Raw genomic sequence first — 14,556 nt, forward strand, 5'->3', positions numbered from 1 at the left:
GGTTGTGTGTCGGGGGGCTAGGGTCAGTCTGTTATATCTGGAGTATTTCTCCTGTCTTATCCGGTGCCTGCGAGAATGTAAGTATGCTCTATTTCTTTCTCACTCGGAGGAGGAACTGAGCCATAGGACCATACCTCAGGACTACCTGGCATGATGACTCCTTGCTGTCCCCAGTCCACCTGGCTGTGCTGCTGCTCCAGTTTCAACTGTTCTGCCTGCGGCAATGGAACCCTGACTTGTTCACCGGACGTGCTACCTGTCCCAGAGCTGCTGTTTTCAACTCTCTAGAGACAGCAGGAGCAGTAGACATACTCTCAATGATCGGCTATGAAAAGCCAACTGACATTTACTCCTGAGGTGCTGACCTGTTGCACCCTCGACAACACTGTGATAATTATTATTTGACCCTGCTGGTCATTTATGAATATTTGAACATCTTGGCCATGTTCTGTTATAATCTCCACCCGGCACAGCCAGAAAAGGACTGGCCACCCCTCATAGCCTGGTTCCTCTCTAGGTTTCTTCCTAGGTTCTGGCCTTTCCAGGCAGTTTTTCCTAGCCACTATGCTTCTACACCTGCAATGCTTGCTGTTTGGGGTTTTAGGCTGGTTTCTGTACAGCACTTTGTGACATCAGCTGATGTAAGAAGGGCTTCATAAATACATTTGATTGATTTAAATACATTTGATTGATTAAATGACGGCAATGCCAGACTGGATTGGTGAAGTGAAATAATAGTGCAATATAACGAGACTCAGTTTGAATTCCAAGGCTACAGTTTCACCCCCTTATCCTAGATCTAAGGGGCAGCATCGATCTTGAGCTATGAATGAAAAACAAGACAGATGTGCTACTAGCTAGCTGAAGTCGGAAGTTTAGATACACTTAGGTTGGAGTCATTAAAACTCGTTTTTCAACCACTCCACAAATGTCTTGTTAACAAACTATAGATTTGGCAAGTCAGTTAGGACATCTACTTTGTGCATGACAGAAGTAATTATCCAACAACTGCCTACAGACAGATTATTTCACTTAATCACAATTCCAGTGGGTCAGAAGTTTACATACACTAAATTGACTGTGCCTTTAAACAGCTTGGAAAATTCCAGAAAATTATGTCATGGCTTCAGAAGCATCTGATAGGCTGATTGACATCATTTGAGTCAATTGGAAGTGTACCTGTGGATGTATTTCAAGGCCTACCTTCAAACACAGTGCCTCTTTCCTTGACATCATGGGAAAATCAAAAGAAATCAGCCAAAAAATAAAAAATAAAATGGTAGACCTCAACAAGTCTGGTTCATCCTTGGGAGCAATTTCCAAATGCTTGAAGGTAACACGTTCATCTGTACAAACAATAGCAAGCATGTATAAACACCATGGGACCATGCAGCCGTCATACCGCTCAGGAAGGAGATGCATTCTGTCTCCTAGAGATGAACGTACTTTGGTGCGAAAAGTGCAAATTGATCCCAGAACAACAGCAAAGGATGCTGGAGGAAACAGGTACAAACGAATCTATATCCACAGTAAAACAAGTCCTATATCGACATAACCTGAAAGGTTGCTCAGCAAGGAAGAAGCCACTGCTCCAAAACCGTCACAAAAAAAGGCAGAATACGGTTTGCAACTGCACATGTGGACAAAGATCATACTTTTTGGAGAAATGTCCTCTGGTCTGATGAAACTGTTTGCCATAATGACCATTGTTATGTTTGGAGGAAACATAACGATGGCTTGCAAGCCGAAAAACACCATCCCAACCGTGAAGCATGGGGGTGGCAGCATCATGTTGTGGGGGTGCTTTGCTGCAGGAGGGACTGGTGCACTTCACAAAACAAATGGCATCATGAGGTAGGAAAATTATGTGGATATATTGAAGCAACATCAAAACATCAGTCAGGAAGTTAAAGCTTGGTCGCAAATGGGTCTTCAAAATGAACAATGACCCCAAGCATACCACCAAAATGGCTTAAGGACAACATAGTCAAGGTATTGGAGTGGCCATCACAAAGCCCTGACCACAATCGTATAGAAAATGTGTGGGCAGAACTGAAAAGGCGTGTGCGAACAAGGAGGCCTACAAACCTGACTCAGTTACACTAGCTCTGTCAGGAGGAATGGGCCAAAATTCACCCAACTTATTGTGGGAAGCTTGTGGAAGGCTACCCGAAACATTTGACCCAAGTTAAACAATTTCAAGGCAATGCTACCAAATACTAATTGAGAATATGTAAACTTCTGACCCAATGGGAATGAGTGATGAAAGAAATAAAAGCTGGCTAAGGAGGATGGTCTACGGTAGTTAATCTCAACTGGTTTTGCCTCGGGACCCAAATTGAACCAGGTTGTCTCGAACGCAGACACCTTAACTTTACTGAAGAAAAATAATTCAGAAATCAAATGATTTAATAACTTTTTATCTGCACTTAGTCGATTAACACTGAAAGGCCTTTCAGGTTACAAGTACACGCTAGAGAATGTTGCCAGGTGTCCTCTTATCAACTGACAAGGTGTGCAAACATAAGCACCAATGCTTGCTAAATCGTGCATAATCTATTGTAAAAGGTGTGTTGCATAAAGAAATATTTGTGAGGAGAAAAAAAAGAATATATATTTCCAAATGTGTAGAATTATAAACATATCCTTGACTCATACATACATACACACATATATATATATGGATAAGGATATGGTATAGGATATAAGGATATGTTTATAATTCTACAAATTCCTAGAAAATCCTAATTTTTTTAATGTTATTGTTGGAAAGAAAACTGAAATTCCTCTGTTGGTCCTAACCGCAAATAGCAGACAGAACCATGGTTACATGAGTTACCTCTATGCTGTTATTTGGCTTGCGCCTGGTCTCGGGAAAACATTGGCTGAGACACATAGCTATGGTAAAGCAGTATTCTGACATGGAATGACAGACAAAATAGAAATAAAAGAAGCGGACAACAGCAATGGCTTGTAACTCGTGACAGAGTGCCTTCAGTAAGTATTCACACACCCCTTGACATTTTACACATTTTGTTGTGTTACAGCCTGAATTTAAACTGGATTCAATTTTGATTTGTTGTAACTGGCCTACACACAGTACCCTATAATGTCAAAGTGGAATGATGTTTTTCAAAATATTTACAAATGACACTCAACAAAAATATAAAAACGCAACATTTTCAAAGGCTTTACTGAGATACAGTTCATATAAGGCACTCACAGTCAATTTAAATACATGCATTAAGCCCTAATCTACAGATTTCATATGACTGGGAAAATGATCATACGCATCTGTCGGTCACAGACAGCTTAAAAGAAAAGGGCTGGAGCGTGGATCAGAAAACCAGTCAGTATCTGGTGTGACCACCATTTATTTGCCTCATGCAGCACGACATATCCTTTGCAAAGTTGATCAGGCTGTTGATTGCGGCATTGGAATGTTGTGCCACTCCTCTTCAATGGCTGTGCGAAGTTGTTGGATATATGCAGGAACTGGAACACGCTGTCGTACACGATCCAGAGCATTCCAAACATGCATCTGTGGCTTTGTGTTGTGTGACAAAACCGCATATTTTAGAGTGGCCTTTTATTATCCACAGCACAAGGTGCACCTGTGTAAGGATCATGCTGTTTAATCTGCTTCTTGATATGTCAAACCTGTCAATTGGATGGATTATCTTGGCAAAGAAGAAATGTAGAGATTTTTGAGAGAAATCAGCTTTTTGGATAACGGATAATTTCTGTTGCGTTTATATTTTTTGTTCAGCGTAATTAAAACATTTAATCTGAAATATCTTAAGTATTCAACCCCTTTGTAATGGAAAGACTAAATGAGTTCTGGAGTAAAAATGTCCTTAAGTCACATAAGAAGTTGCATGGACTCACTCTGTGTGCAATAATACTTTTTAAAGTGATTTTTGAATGACCACCTCATTTCTGTACCCAACACATACAAAAACAGATTCAACCACAAAGACCAGAGAGATTATCCAAATGCCACTTAAAGGGCACCTATGTGTCCTATGGTAGATGGATTTTTTAAAAAGCAGACTGTGAATATCCCTTTGAGCATGGTGAAGTTATTAATTACGCTTTGTATGATGTGTCAACACACCCAGTCACTACAAAGATACAGGATCAACAACATGTTGGTTACTCCACAATATTAACCTAATTGACAGAGTGAAAAGGATGCCTATACAGAATAAAACATATTCCAAAACATGCATCTTGTTTTCAACAAGGCACTAAAGTAATACTGCAAAAAAATTCCTGAATAAGAAGTGGTATGTTTGGGGCAAATCCAATACAACACATTACTGAGTACCACTCTCCACATTTCAATTATAGTGGTGGCTGCATCATGTTATGGGTATGCTTGTAATCATTAAGGACGGGGGAGTTTTTCAGGATAAAAAATAAACAGAATGGAACTAAGCACAAGCAAAATCATAGAGGAAAACCTGGTTCAGTCTGCTTTACACCAGACACTGGGAGAAGAATTGACCTTTCAGCAGGTCAATAACCTAAAAGTTAATGTTCCTGTTTTTACTTAAATCTGCTTGAAAATCTATGGCAAGACTTGAAAATGGTTGGCTAGCTATGATCAACCACCAAATTCACAGAGCTTGAAGAATTTTGAAAAGAATTACGGACAAATATTGTACAATCCAGAAGTGCAAAGCTCTTATAGACTTACACAGAAAGACTCACAGCTGTAATCGCTGCCAAAGGTGACTAACATGTATGAATGGTATGAATACTTATGTAAATGAGATTTTAAATACATTTGCAAAAATGTCTTTTAAAAAAATTAACTTTGTCATTATGGGGTATTGTGTGAAGGGTGAGAAAAAAAATGTCATACATTTTGAATTCAGGCAGTAACAACAAAATATGGAATAAGTCAAGGGGTGTGAATACTTTCTGAAGAAACTATATACAGTGTGAAAAAGGTTGTGACTGTTTGAGAATGAGTACAACAAACATGAGCATGCAGATATATTGAACAACGGTTATTGTGTGTTGTACCTAGTAGTAGATCTAGTGGTATCATCTCCTTGACAGCGTCGAAGATGCCCCTCTGTCTGACCTCCTGTCCATCAAGCTCCCTGGCGCAGGCTTTGCAGCAGCCACACGCTGAGCAGCCAGACTCCCCAGAACCACAGCCACAGATACTGAGTGGGAGAGAGAGAGAGAAACACAGATAAAACATCAATACAAACAAACGACAGACATCCACCAGACAAGACAAACCAAAGCATACAAAAAGACACAAAACCAGTTAATCTGATCAGCATTCAAATCACATTTGGGATGGTGTTCCTCGGATTGCAAGCCTCCCCCTTTTTCCTCCAAACATAATTGGTCATTACTGCCAAACAGTTCTATTTTGTTTCATCAGACCAGAGGACATTTCTCCAAAAAGTACGATCTTTGTCCACATGAACCGTTACAAACTGTCGTCTGGCTTTTTTATGGCAGTTTTGGAGCAGTTCCTTGCTGAGTGGCATTTCAGGTTAAGTCGATATAGGACTTGTTTTATTGTGGTATTTAGATACTTTTGTACCTATTTCGTCCAGCATCTTCTGGGATCAATTTGCACTTTTCGCACCAAAGTACGCTCATCTCTAGGAGGCAGAATGTGTCTCCTTCCTGAGCGGTATGACAGCTGCGTGGTCCAATGGTGTTTATACTTGCGAACTATTGTTTGTACAGAGGAACGTGGAACCTTCAGGCATTTGGAAATTGCTCCCAAAGACGAATCAGACTTGTTGAGGTCTACACTTTTTTTGTAGACCATGGCTGATTTCTTTTGATTTCCCCATGATGTCAAGTAAAGAGGCACTGAGTTTGAAGGTAGGCCTTGAAATACATCCACAGGTACACCTCCAATTGACTCAAATGATGTCAATCAGCCTATCAGAAGCTTCTAAAGCCATGACATAATTTTCTGGAATTTTCCAAGCTGTTTAAAAGGCACAGTCAACTTAGTGTATGTAAACTTCTGACCCACTGGAATTGTGATACAGTGAATTATAAGTGAAATAATCTGTCTGTAAACAATTGTTGGAAAAGTTACTTGTGTCATGCAAAGTAGATGTCCGACTTGCCAAAACTATAGCTTGTTAACAAGAAATTTGTGGAGTGGTTGAAAACGAGTTTTAAATGACTCCAACCTAAGTGTATGTAAACTTCCGACTTGTGAATGTTGACCTGTTTATAGGTCTTTCTCACATCGGCTATGGAGAGCGAGATCACACAGTCGGTCGAAACAGCTGGTGCTCTCATGCATGTTTCAGTGTTGCTTGCCTCAAAGTATAGAAGTAATTTAGCTCGTCTGGTAGACTGGTGTCACTGGGCAGCTCGCGGCTGTGCTTCCCTTTGTAGTCCGTAATAGTTTGCATCGAGTGTAGGAGCCGTTGTAGTACGATTTAATCTTAGTCCTGTATTGACAAGGTGTCTGTTTGATGGTTCATCGAAGGGCATAGCGGGATTTCTTATAAGCTTCCGGGTTAGAAACCTCCTCCTTGAAAGTGGCAGCTCTAGCCTTCAGCTCAGTGCGGATGTTGTCTGTGATTCATGGCTTCTGGTCGGGAAATGTACGTACGGTCACTGTGGGGATGTCATCGATGCACTTATTGATGAAGGCAGTGACTGATGTGGTGTACTCCTCATTGCCATTTGAAGACTCCTGTAACATATTCCAGTCTGTGCTAGCAAAACAGTCCTGTAGCTTAGCATCTGCGTCATCTGACCACTTCCGTATTGACCGAGTCACTGGTACTTCCTGCTTTAGTTTTTGCTTGCAAGCAGGAATCAGGAGGATAGAGTTATGGTCAGATTTGCCAAATGGTGGGCGAGGGAGAGCTATGTACGCGTCTCTGTGTGTGGAGAAGGGTGGTCTAGAGTTTTTTATCCTCCGGTTGAACATTTAACATGCTGGAAGAAATGGATTTAAGTTCCCCTGCATTTAAGTTCCCGGCCACTAGGAGCGCCGCCTCAATGAGCATTTTCTTGTTTGCTTATGGCCCTATACAGCTCGTTGAGTGACGTCTTAGTGCCAGCATCGGTTTGTGGTGGTAAATAGACAGCTACGAAAAATATAGATAAAAACTCTTGGTAAATAGTGTGGTCTACAGCTTACTGATTTGTAAAGACAGAGCACAAGGCACTAGCAAATAGACGTGCCAAAAAACCCTAATCATGAAAACATACATTTGACATTTTAGTCATTTAGCAGATGGTCTTATCCAGAGCGACTCACAAGAACAATTCGGGTTAAGTTACTTGCTCAAGGGCACATGGACAGAATATTTTACCTAGTCTGCTCGGGGATTCCAACCAGCAACCTTTCAGTTACTGGCCCAACACTCTTAACGGCTAGGCTACCTACCGCCTGTAGACCCAACCATAAATGTACTTTCTCTTAACAAAGATAAACCAACTAGTGAATGGTGGGTGTGTGTCTGCCTCTTCGTCAAGTTTCCTTACCCTCCGGGTACTCTGTCGGGCCGTCCGCTGCTGACACAGCTGGCTCCATAGCCGGTGCAGTCTCCACACACGGTGCACACCATGCACTGATCCAGCTTCCACTTGTGCATGCCCGGCTGGCACATCATGCTCTTCTCCTCCTTCTCCTCCAGCTCATCCTCCAAGTCCTCATCCATGGCCGTCGCCATGCTTTCCACACCAAATGCTACAGGGGGTAGAGAAGATGTTCACATGAATGGGTAATGAACGCAAAATACACAATAAATACACGCAAAGAAAGTTGTGTTTGGTGTGCATATGGTATATTAAAGTTTGTTTGTGTTATGTGGTAATTTCTGTGCTCGTGCATGCTCATGTGTGTGTCCGTCATGCATGTTACCTTTCCCCGCCTGGTTCATGGCCCCTGTTTCTCGGCCACACTGGCCCTTGTTGTTGACCCCAAACGTCCAGACCTCTCCACTCTTAGTCAAGACACAGGTGTGGGCCTTCCCCATGGCTACCTGGGTTACAATGTGACCCTTCAGGTCTGACACCTGGCCTGAAGGGGGCACAAGAGAAAGGAGAAAACATTGATACCGTATAGTGACTGTTAAAGACCTAGCCTTACTGAATCACGGTACATTTCACTAAACTGAGCTGAAATCGGTCAGAATTTCCAGGCTTACTTTGATAGCCATGTTGTAATATTACAGCCGTGAACATTTGCACGATTGATCACTACCCAGATGGAGTACACTCTCTGTCCCACTCAAGTTCATCAGCATCACTAACACAAATTAACATTTGCACTAGCCAACACAACCCAAATGTACCCTTTCCCTTGTCTCTATCCCACTCACAGGTGCTGTCGCTGTAAATAGCGTCCTTGCCGAACATGTATAGCTCTCCATCCTTGGTGACGATGCTGCTGCTGCCGTTGTTGCAAGCCGTGTTCACCGCCGTCTTGGTCTCTAGCTTCATCATCTTCTTGGGCTTGTAGGGCTTCGGCTGCCGCCGGCTCTTGGCTGAAGAGTAGAAACAAAACATTAGAGAATCATATCTATGCAAGAGGCGCACAAAGTTGGTTGCAGATTATTCTGAATACAGTGCCTTTTCCCTTCCCTTTCCCGTTGAATAATCTTATATCATGACGTATTGGTGTGTGTGCTGTAATTTACACGTGTTCTTGTCTGTGTAGGTGTGTTCACATCCATACTTACTGGACTCTCCATCTTCTCCCTTGCTCGCGGAGCCAGTAAAAAACACGCTGCCATCCTCTGCCACCAGCAGGGCGTGTGAGCCGTCGTGGCCCACCGAGAACTGGACGATCTTAGGTGACTTGGTGATGGGCAGTTCCACCCATTTACCTGCCAACGGACCACCCTGCTTGATGCCCAGGCTCTGGTACTTCCCTGTGTAGTAGACCTGAGGAGGGAGAGGAGGGGTGAGAGGGAGAGGAAATATTTTAATAGGAACTGTCACAAAAAAACACTTTTTCTAATGACATCAATATTTAGCCCAAAATGTCCTAGCTAGTATAAAAACTACAATTCTGGACATAGTCCATTGCCACTTCTGACTGAAACGTACCGTTACCGAAATCCCTCATTTGTTTAAGAAAAACCTTCCCAATCCGTCAACCCTTGCTCTCTTTACGTGACACATGTATGCATTGCATGCTTGTCACCAAAGACCTATTCGCACAGGACTAGTTTTACTAGAGAACACTGGTTATGTAATTTTGCTCCAGAATGCCCGTTATTCCAGAGGATTTTTTTACTCCCCCCCCCCCCCCAATTGTCAGTTATGACGGAAGCCTGGATGTTTTTATTCTAGGCGTGAAGTATTTCAACATGTCCAGGTGATAGGAACACACTGATAACACTGATAACTAAACCATACCAAACCATCTTTCTATAGTGTCAAAATAGTACTACAATTGAGGAAGTGTGATCATAATCATTAGGATATTTTAGCAATCCGCAGTACGTCCTAACTGCTCCCCATCCTTCAGTTGTGAGCTAAACAGTGCAATTGCATTTTAAGGCTATGGATGACAAAGTTAAATTGTAATTTCCAAACGTTTAGGTCAGTTGCATGCTGCTTTGCGATCAATTAACAGTAAGGGTTGCATTAAATAGGCTCAATATTTTTGACTGATTCATTTGGCAATACACAATTCATACGCACAAAACGCATAAACAAAAGCATTCACTATGATATTGGTAGTCAAATCATATATAGCTTATGCGCAGCACTTAGTTCAATTTATCAAATCAGTTATTGTTTTCTTGAGCAACACCTGTCAAACTCAGACATTTATCCCAAAATACAGGGATGTCGATTCGCAACGGACTAATATTATCAGAGGACCATGTGTCATATAAAAATGACAGATGTGGTGTTTTGTGCTCGTGCACATAATTACATTACGCGACCTCAGTGAGAAAGTTAGAGGGTCAAAAATCCTACCCCCAAGACATGCTTACCTCTCACCATTATCAATAACAGGAGCGGTTAGCATGTATGGAGGTATGATCTTTGACCCTCTGTAGTGTGTGTGTGTGTGTGTGTGTGTGTGTGTGTGTGTGTGTGTTAAGTCACAGGTCAACTGCTCCTATTTTTACATTGGCTCCCCTGGCTGGAACAGAGGGGGTAATCTGCAGATAAAAGCCAGCAGTGGCGATTACAGCCTTCTCAGTGATACAGCAGGCTAGACTAGGGCCTGGCTAGCTAGCTCTGCTACACTATCTCACAGGGCCTACACTATGACACACATACATAGAGGCAAAGACACACACTTAGTCAAAACTAACTTGATCCCTGGCATTTAGAGAAGGTAAACACACAAGCAGTTATAATTACAAACAAGCTCACATAAACATATACCTTCCTTTAAGTATTACTATCTAGGCCTAATGTTTTTTTTTTTGCAGACCCCAGGAAGAGCAACTTCCAGCTAAATGGGGATTGGGGATCCAAATAAACTATCCCACAAACATGGTTGTATTTCCATCTGTCACTTAGGCATCCAGATAGGTCCATACTACAGTATTTTTCGTTGTTTGGGAATTATAGGATTTCCCAGTGCTGGTGGTTGGTCAGTGTTTTCCCTCCTGCAGGACCTGCTTTGTTTATCTGGGAGGAATGGGTGGCACAGACAGCAGTAGGGCAACGCAGCAGTGGATAGATTGCTCTGCTAGATGGATGGAATAACCAATGACTTCCAGTTATTTAAGCATAGAAGTGGCACAATCTTGTCTCGAAGCTCTACGGACAATTCCTTCGACCTCGTGGCTTGGTTTTTGCACTGACATGCATGGTCAACTGTAGGGCCTTATATAGACAGGTGTGTGCCTTTCCAAATCATGTCCAATAAATCGAATTTACCACAAGTTGTAGAAACATTTCAAGGATTATCAATGGAAACAAGATGCACCTGAGCTCAATTTCAAGTCTCATAGCAAAGGGTCTGAATACATATGCAAATAAAGTATCTGTTTTTTACTTTTAATACATTTGCAAAAAAAATTTAAAACCTGTTTTTGCTTTGTCATTATGGGGTATTGTGTGTGGATTGATGAGGAAAATAGTTTATTTAATCCATTTTAGAATAAGGCTGTAAGGTAACAAAATGTGGAAAAAGTCAAGGGGTCAGAAAACTTTGAAGGCACTGTAGGTCCGGAAAAATACATCATTTATTCTCATTTTTTTACTCTGCCAATAAATCTTCTCTGCGACAATGATTAAGTTGCCGTGTCTCTTCTCAAGGAGGCTTCGCCGTACAGAGGAAATATTGTGCACTTTGTGCGTTGCAGGAGGTGTATCTACTAAGCTCTCTTCCGGGACAATGTTGACACATCAGAGTTCCAATGGAACAACTGTTCACTCGCTGAGGACTATAGAGAAGTGGCTACTCTTAGCAAACAGATTAAGAACTTGCACAATCTACTGGGGAAAGACACCCCTGCCTACCATCTCTACACCACAGGCTGGACGCCGTGCTGAGAGTATCAACACCAACGCCTTCCAGGGACCCCTTCCCGAAGAAGTCTCCCACTCCCCTGATACGGTCACCATTACAGCTGCCCAACCAGGGAAGCATGTCACCTGCCATAGGCCAAATGGAGGGAAGCAACCTATGGCGAGTAGGGAACTTTGGTGTTGGGAAGCCCAACTCAAATCCAGTTGCCTAGAATATTAGCTCTCCTGGCTTCGAAGGTTCCAGCGCTATCGTCCCCTATTCTGCCTCAGATCACCAGACCTTGAGGGTGTCTGACGCACCGGCCACAATGGGTTTTGTGCTAGGTTCAAGGTGCAAAAACTGCCAGACGACCTGCAATCTCACCAGCCGTTATAAATCGGCAGCTCTATGCTGAGAAACCACTCGGTTGCCAGGGAAAATACATTGTGCTATCCTGGGGCTCGGGTACAGGACATTACAAGGCTGCTTCCTACCGTTTTTACGCCAGAACACGGGAGCTGTCGCAGTCATAGTACATGTGGGATCTAATGACATTAGGATAGCTAGCTCGGAACGTCTGAAAACTGGATTTTTAAGAACTGATTGAAACTGAAAGACTCCAACAAGCATCCAATTATTTAAGGCCCAATGCGATCACTGAATCGTGGCATGGAAAGATTCAGTAGGTTGTCCGTACAACACAACTGGCAACGAGTCTACTGTAACTCTGCTGGAGTTACTTTTGTGGATAACTTTAGAAAACAGAAGGTGCTCTACAGAGCGGATGGGGTCCATCCAAATCATCTTGGTGCCTGGACTCTGCCCTGCGCTCAGAAATTGACTTATTAACACTCCAAATTCCACTCAAGTAATCCCAACTGTAAATTTAAAATCAGCATTGTCATCATACTGCAGGCAAGCAACAGATAACTCTGTTTTAACCCAGGTCCTCGCTTGTGGCATAGGCCCAATGGTTCAGTTCTTGACAATATTGTAACTATATCAATTGAAATCAATCCCAAGGTATTTTCAAATAAGGGTTTAACTATTGATCATAATAATGTTGTATTAGAGACTCCATCTGACCTAAAAATCCAGCAGATGTGGTCTTCGATTTGTTCATGGAAATTCTGGCGTCTTAATCCAAAGTGGACATTCTGGTAATTTCTAAGACTTGGTTGAATAATTATGTGCTGGACTCTGATGTGTCTGTCTGGTTATAATGTCAAAAGCTTGGACACACCTATTCATTCAAGGGCTTTTCTTATTTTGACTATTTTCTACATTCTATAATAATAGTGAAAACATAAAAACTATGAAATAACACATATGGAATCATGTAGTAAGCAACAAAGTGTTAAGCAAATCAAAATATATTTTAGAATCCTCAAAGTAGCCACTCTTTGCCTTGACAGCTTTGCACACTCTTGGCATTCTCTCAACCAGTTTCCCCTGGAATGCTTTTCCAACAGTCTTGAAGGAGCTCCCACATATGCTGAGCACTTGTTGGCTGCTTTTCCTTCACTCTGCGCTCCGACTCATTCCAAACCATCTCAATTTGGTTGAATTCGGAGGATTGTGGAGGCAAGGTTATCTGGTGCAGCACTCCATCACTCTCCTTCTTGGTAAAATAGCCCATACACAGCCCGGAGGTGTGTTGGATCATTGTCCTGTTGAAAAACAAAATGACAGTCCCACTAAGCCCAAACGAGATGGGATGGCATATCGCTGCAGACTTCTGTGGTAGCCATGCTGGTTAAGTGTGCCTTGAATTATAAATACATCAGACAGTGTCATCAGCAAAGCACCCCACACCATAACACCACCTCTTCCATGCTTTACGGTAGGAAATACACATGAAGCATTTATTTGGGCTGCCATTTCTTGAGGCTATAAAAGTAATGATGGACTGTAGTTTCTCTTTGCTTATTTGAGCTGTTCTTGCCATAATATGGACTTGGTCTTTTAGCAAATAGGGCTATCTTCTGTATACCACCCCTTCCTTGTCACAACACAACTGATTGCTCAAAAGCATTAAGGAAATGTACTTTTAACAAGGCACACCTGTTAATTGAAATGTATTAAAGGTCATGAAACCTCATGAAGCTGGTTGTGAGAAAGCCAAGAGTGTGCAAAGCTGTCTTCAATGCAAAGGGTGGCTTCTTTGAAGAATCTCAAATATAAAATATATTTTGATTTGTTTAACACTTTTTGCTTACTACATAGTTTTGATGTCTTCATTATTATTCTACAATGTAGAAAATAGTATAAATAAAGAAAAACCTTTGAATGAGTAGGTGTTCTAAAATATTTGACCGGTAGTGAATTGCTAATATAAATAAAAAATTGATGGTGTTGGAGGGGTTCAGTGGAGCTGAAGGGTGGGACTAAAAACCACAAATCAAATTGTATTTGTCACATGCACTCCAGCAGCTGCCACCCAACCAGCTCAGGCTACAGGTGCAACAGAGGCTGCAAGGCCCACAACAGGTAAGAGATGGGCTAGGTAGAGTGGGAACATCAGTAATGGGAAATCTTGGTTGTGGATGATCAGAGTTTTTTTTAACCCTGCCCCAACACACCAGATTAAACGAGGTATCTTCACTCTTACCAATCAGTCATAGTGAACAAATCAGTTAAGTGCGAGGGAAAGATTAAGGAAACCAGCAGACGTTGTGTCTCTCGAACACCACAGTTACCTACCACTTCCCTGTTCCCCACCTTTCTAATGTGGGTGTAGTTCATTCCCTCTGTTTTAACTGGTTTTGACTAAGTCCTAACCACTATAGCTAGTTATACTGAATTATTAAAATTCAGTCCCCTAATCTCTTCTCCATCCATCCCTCTACCTCTGAATTTAGTGCCATCCAGTCTATTTCAGATGTAATTGTTATTTTGGGACACTGCAATTTGCACGTTGCGAAGGCTGTTTTCACAAATAAAAAGTATAAATGTTTCCCATCCTCTCTGTCTCTGCAGCCTCCTCTAAACTCCCAGGTGAAAGACAGTCATCATGCATACAATGTATACAGGAGGATACATTAATCTACTGTACGGATAGACAAGTATGGGGCTAGACTGTTTTCAGCAGCAGCGGGAGCTCTACAGCTTCTAGC

At 42.0% G+C, this 14,556-nt stretch overlaps 1 protein-coding gene across 24 annotated transcripts in view; it reads right to left on the reverse strand.

Annotated features, from left to right (window-relative positions):
• LOC110519948 (E3 ubiquitin-protein ligase MYCBP2) overlaps positions 1 to 14,556 on the reverse strand; it is a 344,395-nt gene that overhangs the window by 220,991 nt on the left and 108,848 nt on the right. For all 24 annotated transcript variants that reach the window (XM_036974062.1, XM_036974063.1, XM_036974061.1 and 21 more), the window contains exons 12-16: positions 8,697 to 8,901; positions 8,337 to 8,501; positions 7,877 to 8,035; positions 7,498 to 7,702; positions 5,035 to 5,180 (exon numbers count right to left, since the gene is read on the reverse strand). In XM_036974062.1, coding sequence (XP_036829957.1) covers positions 5,035 to 5,180; positions 7,498 to 7,702; positions 7,877 to 8,035; positions 8,337 to 8,501; positions 8,697 to 8,901 — 880 coding nt within the window. The remainder of the gene's footprint in view (positions 1 to 5,034; positions 5,181 to 7,497; positions 7,703 to 7,876; positions 8,036 to 8,336; positions 8,502 to 8,696; positions 8,902 to 14,556) is intronic.

This window comes from Oncorhynchus mykiss, chromosome 3, assembly GCF_013265735.2.
Source record: "Oncorhynchus mykiss isolate Arlee chromosome 3, USDA_OmykA_1.1, whole genome shotgun sequence".
In the NCBI taxonomy this organism is placed as follows: Eukaryota; Metazoa; Chordata; class Actinopteri; order Salmoniformes; family Salmonidae; genus Oncorhynchus; species Oncorhynchus mykiss.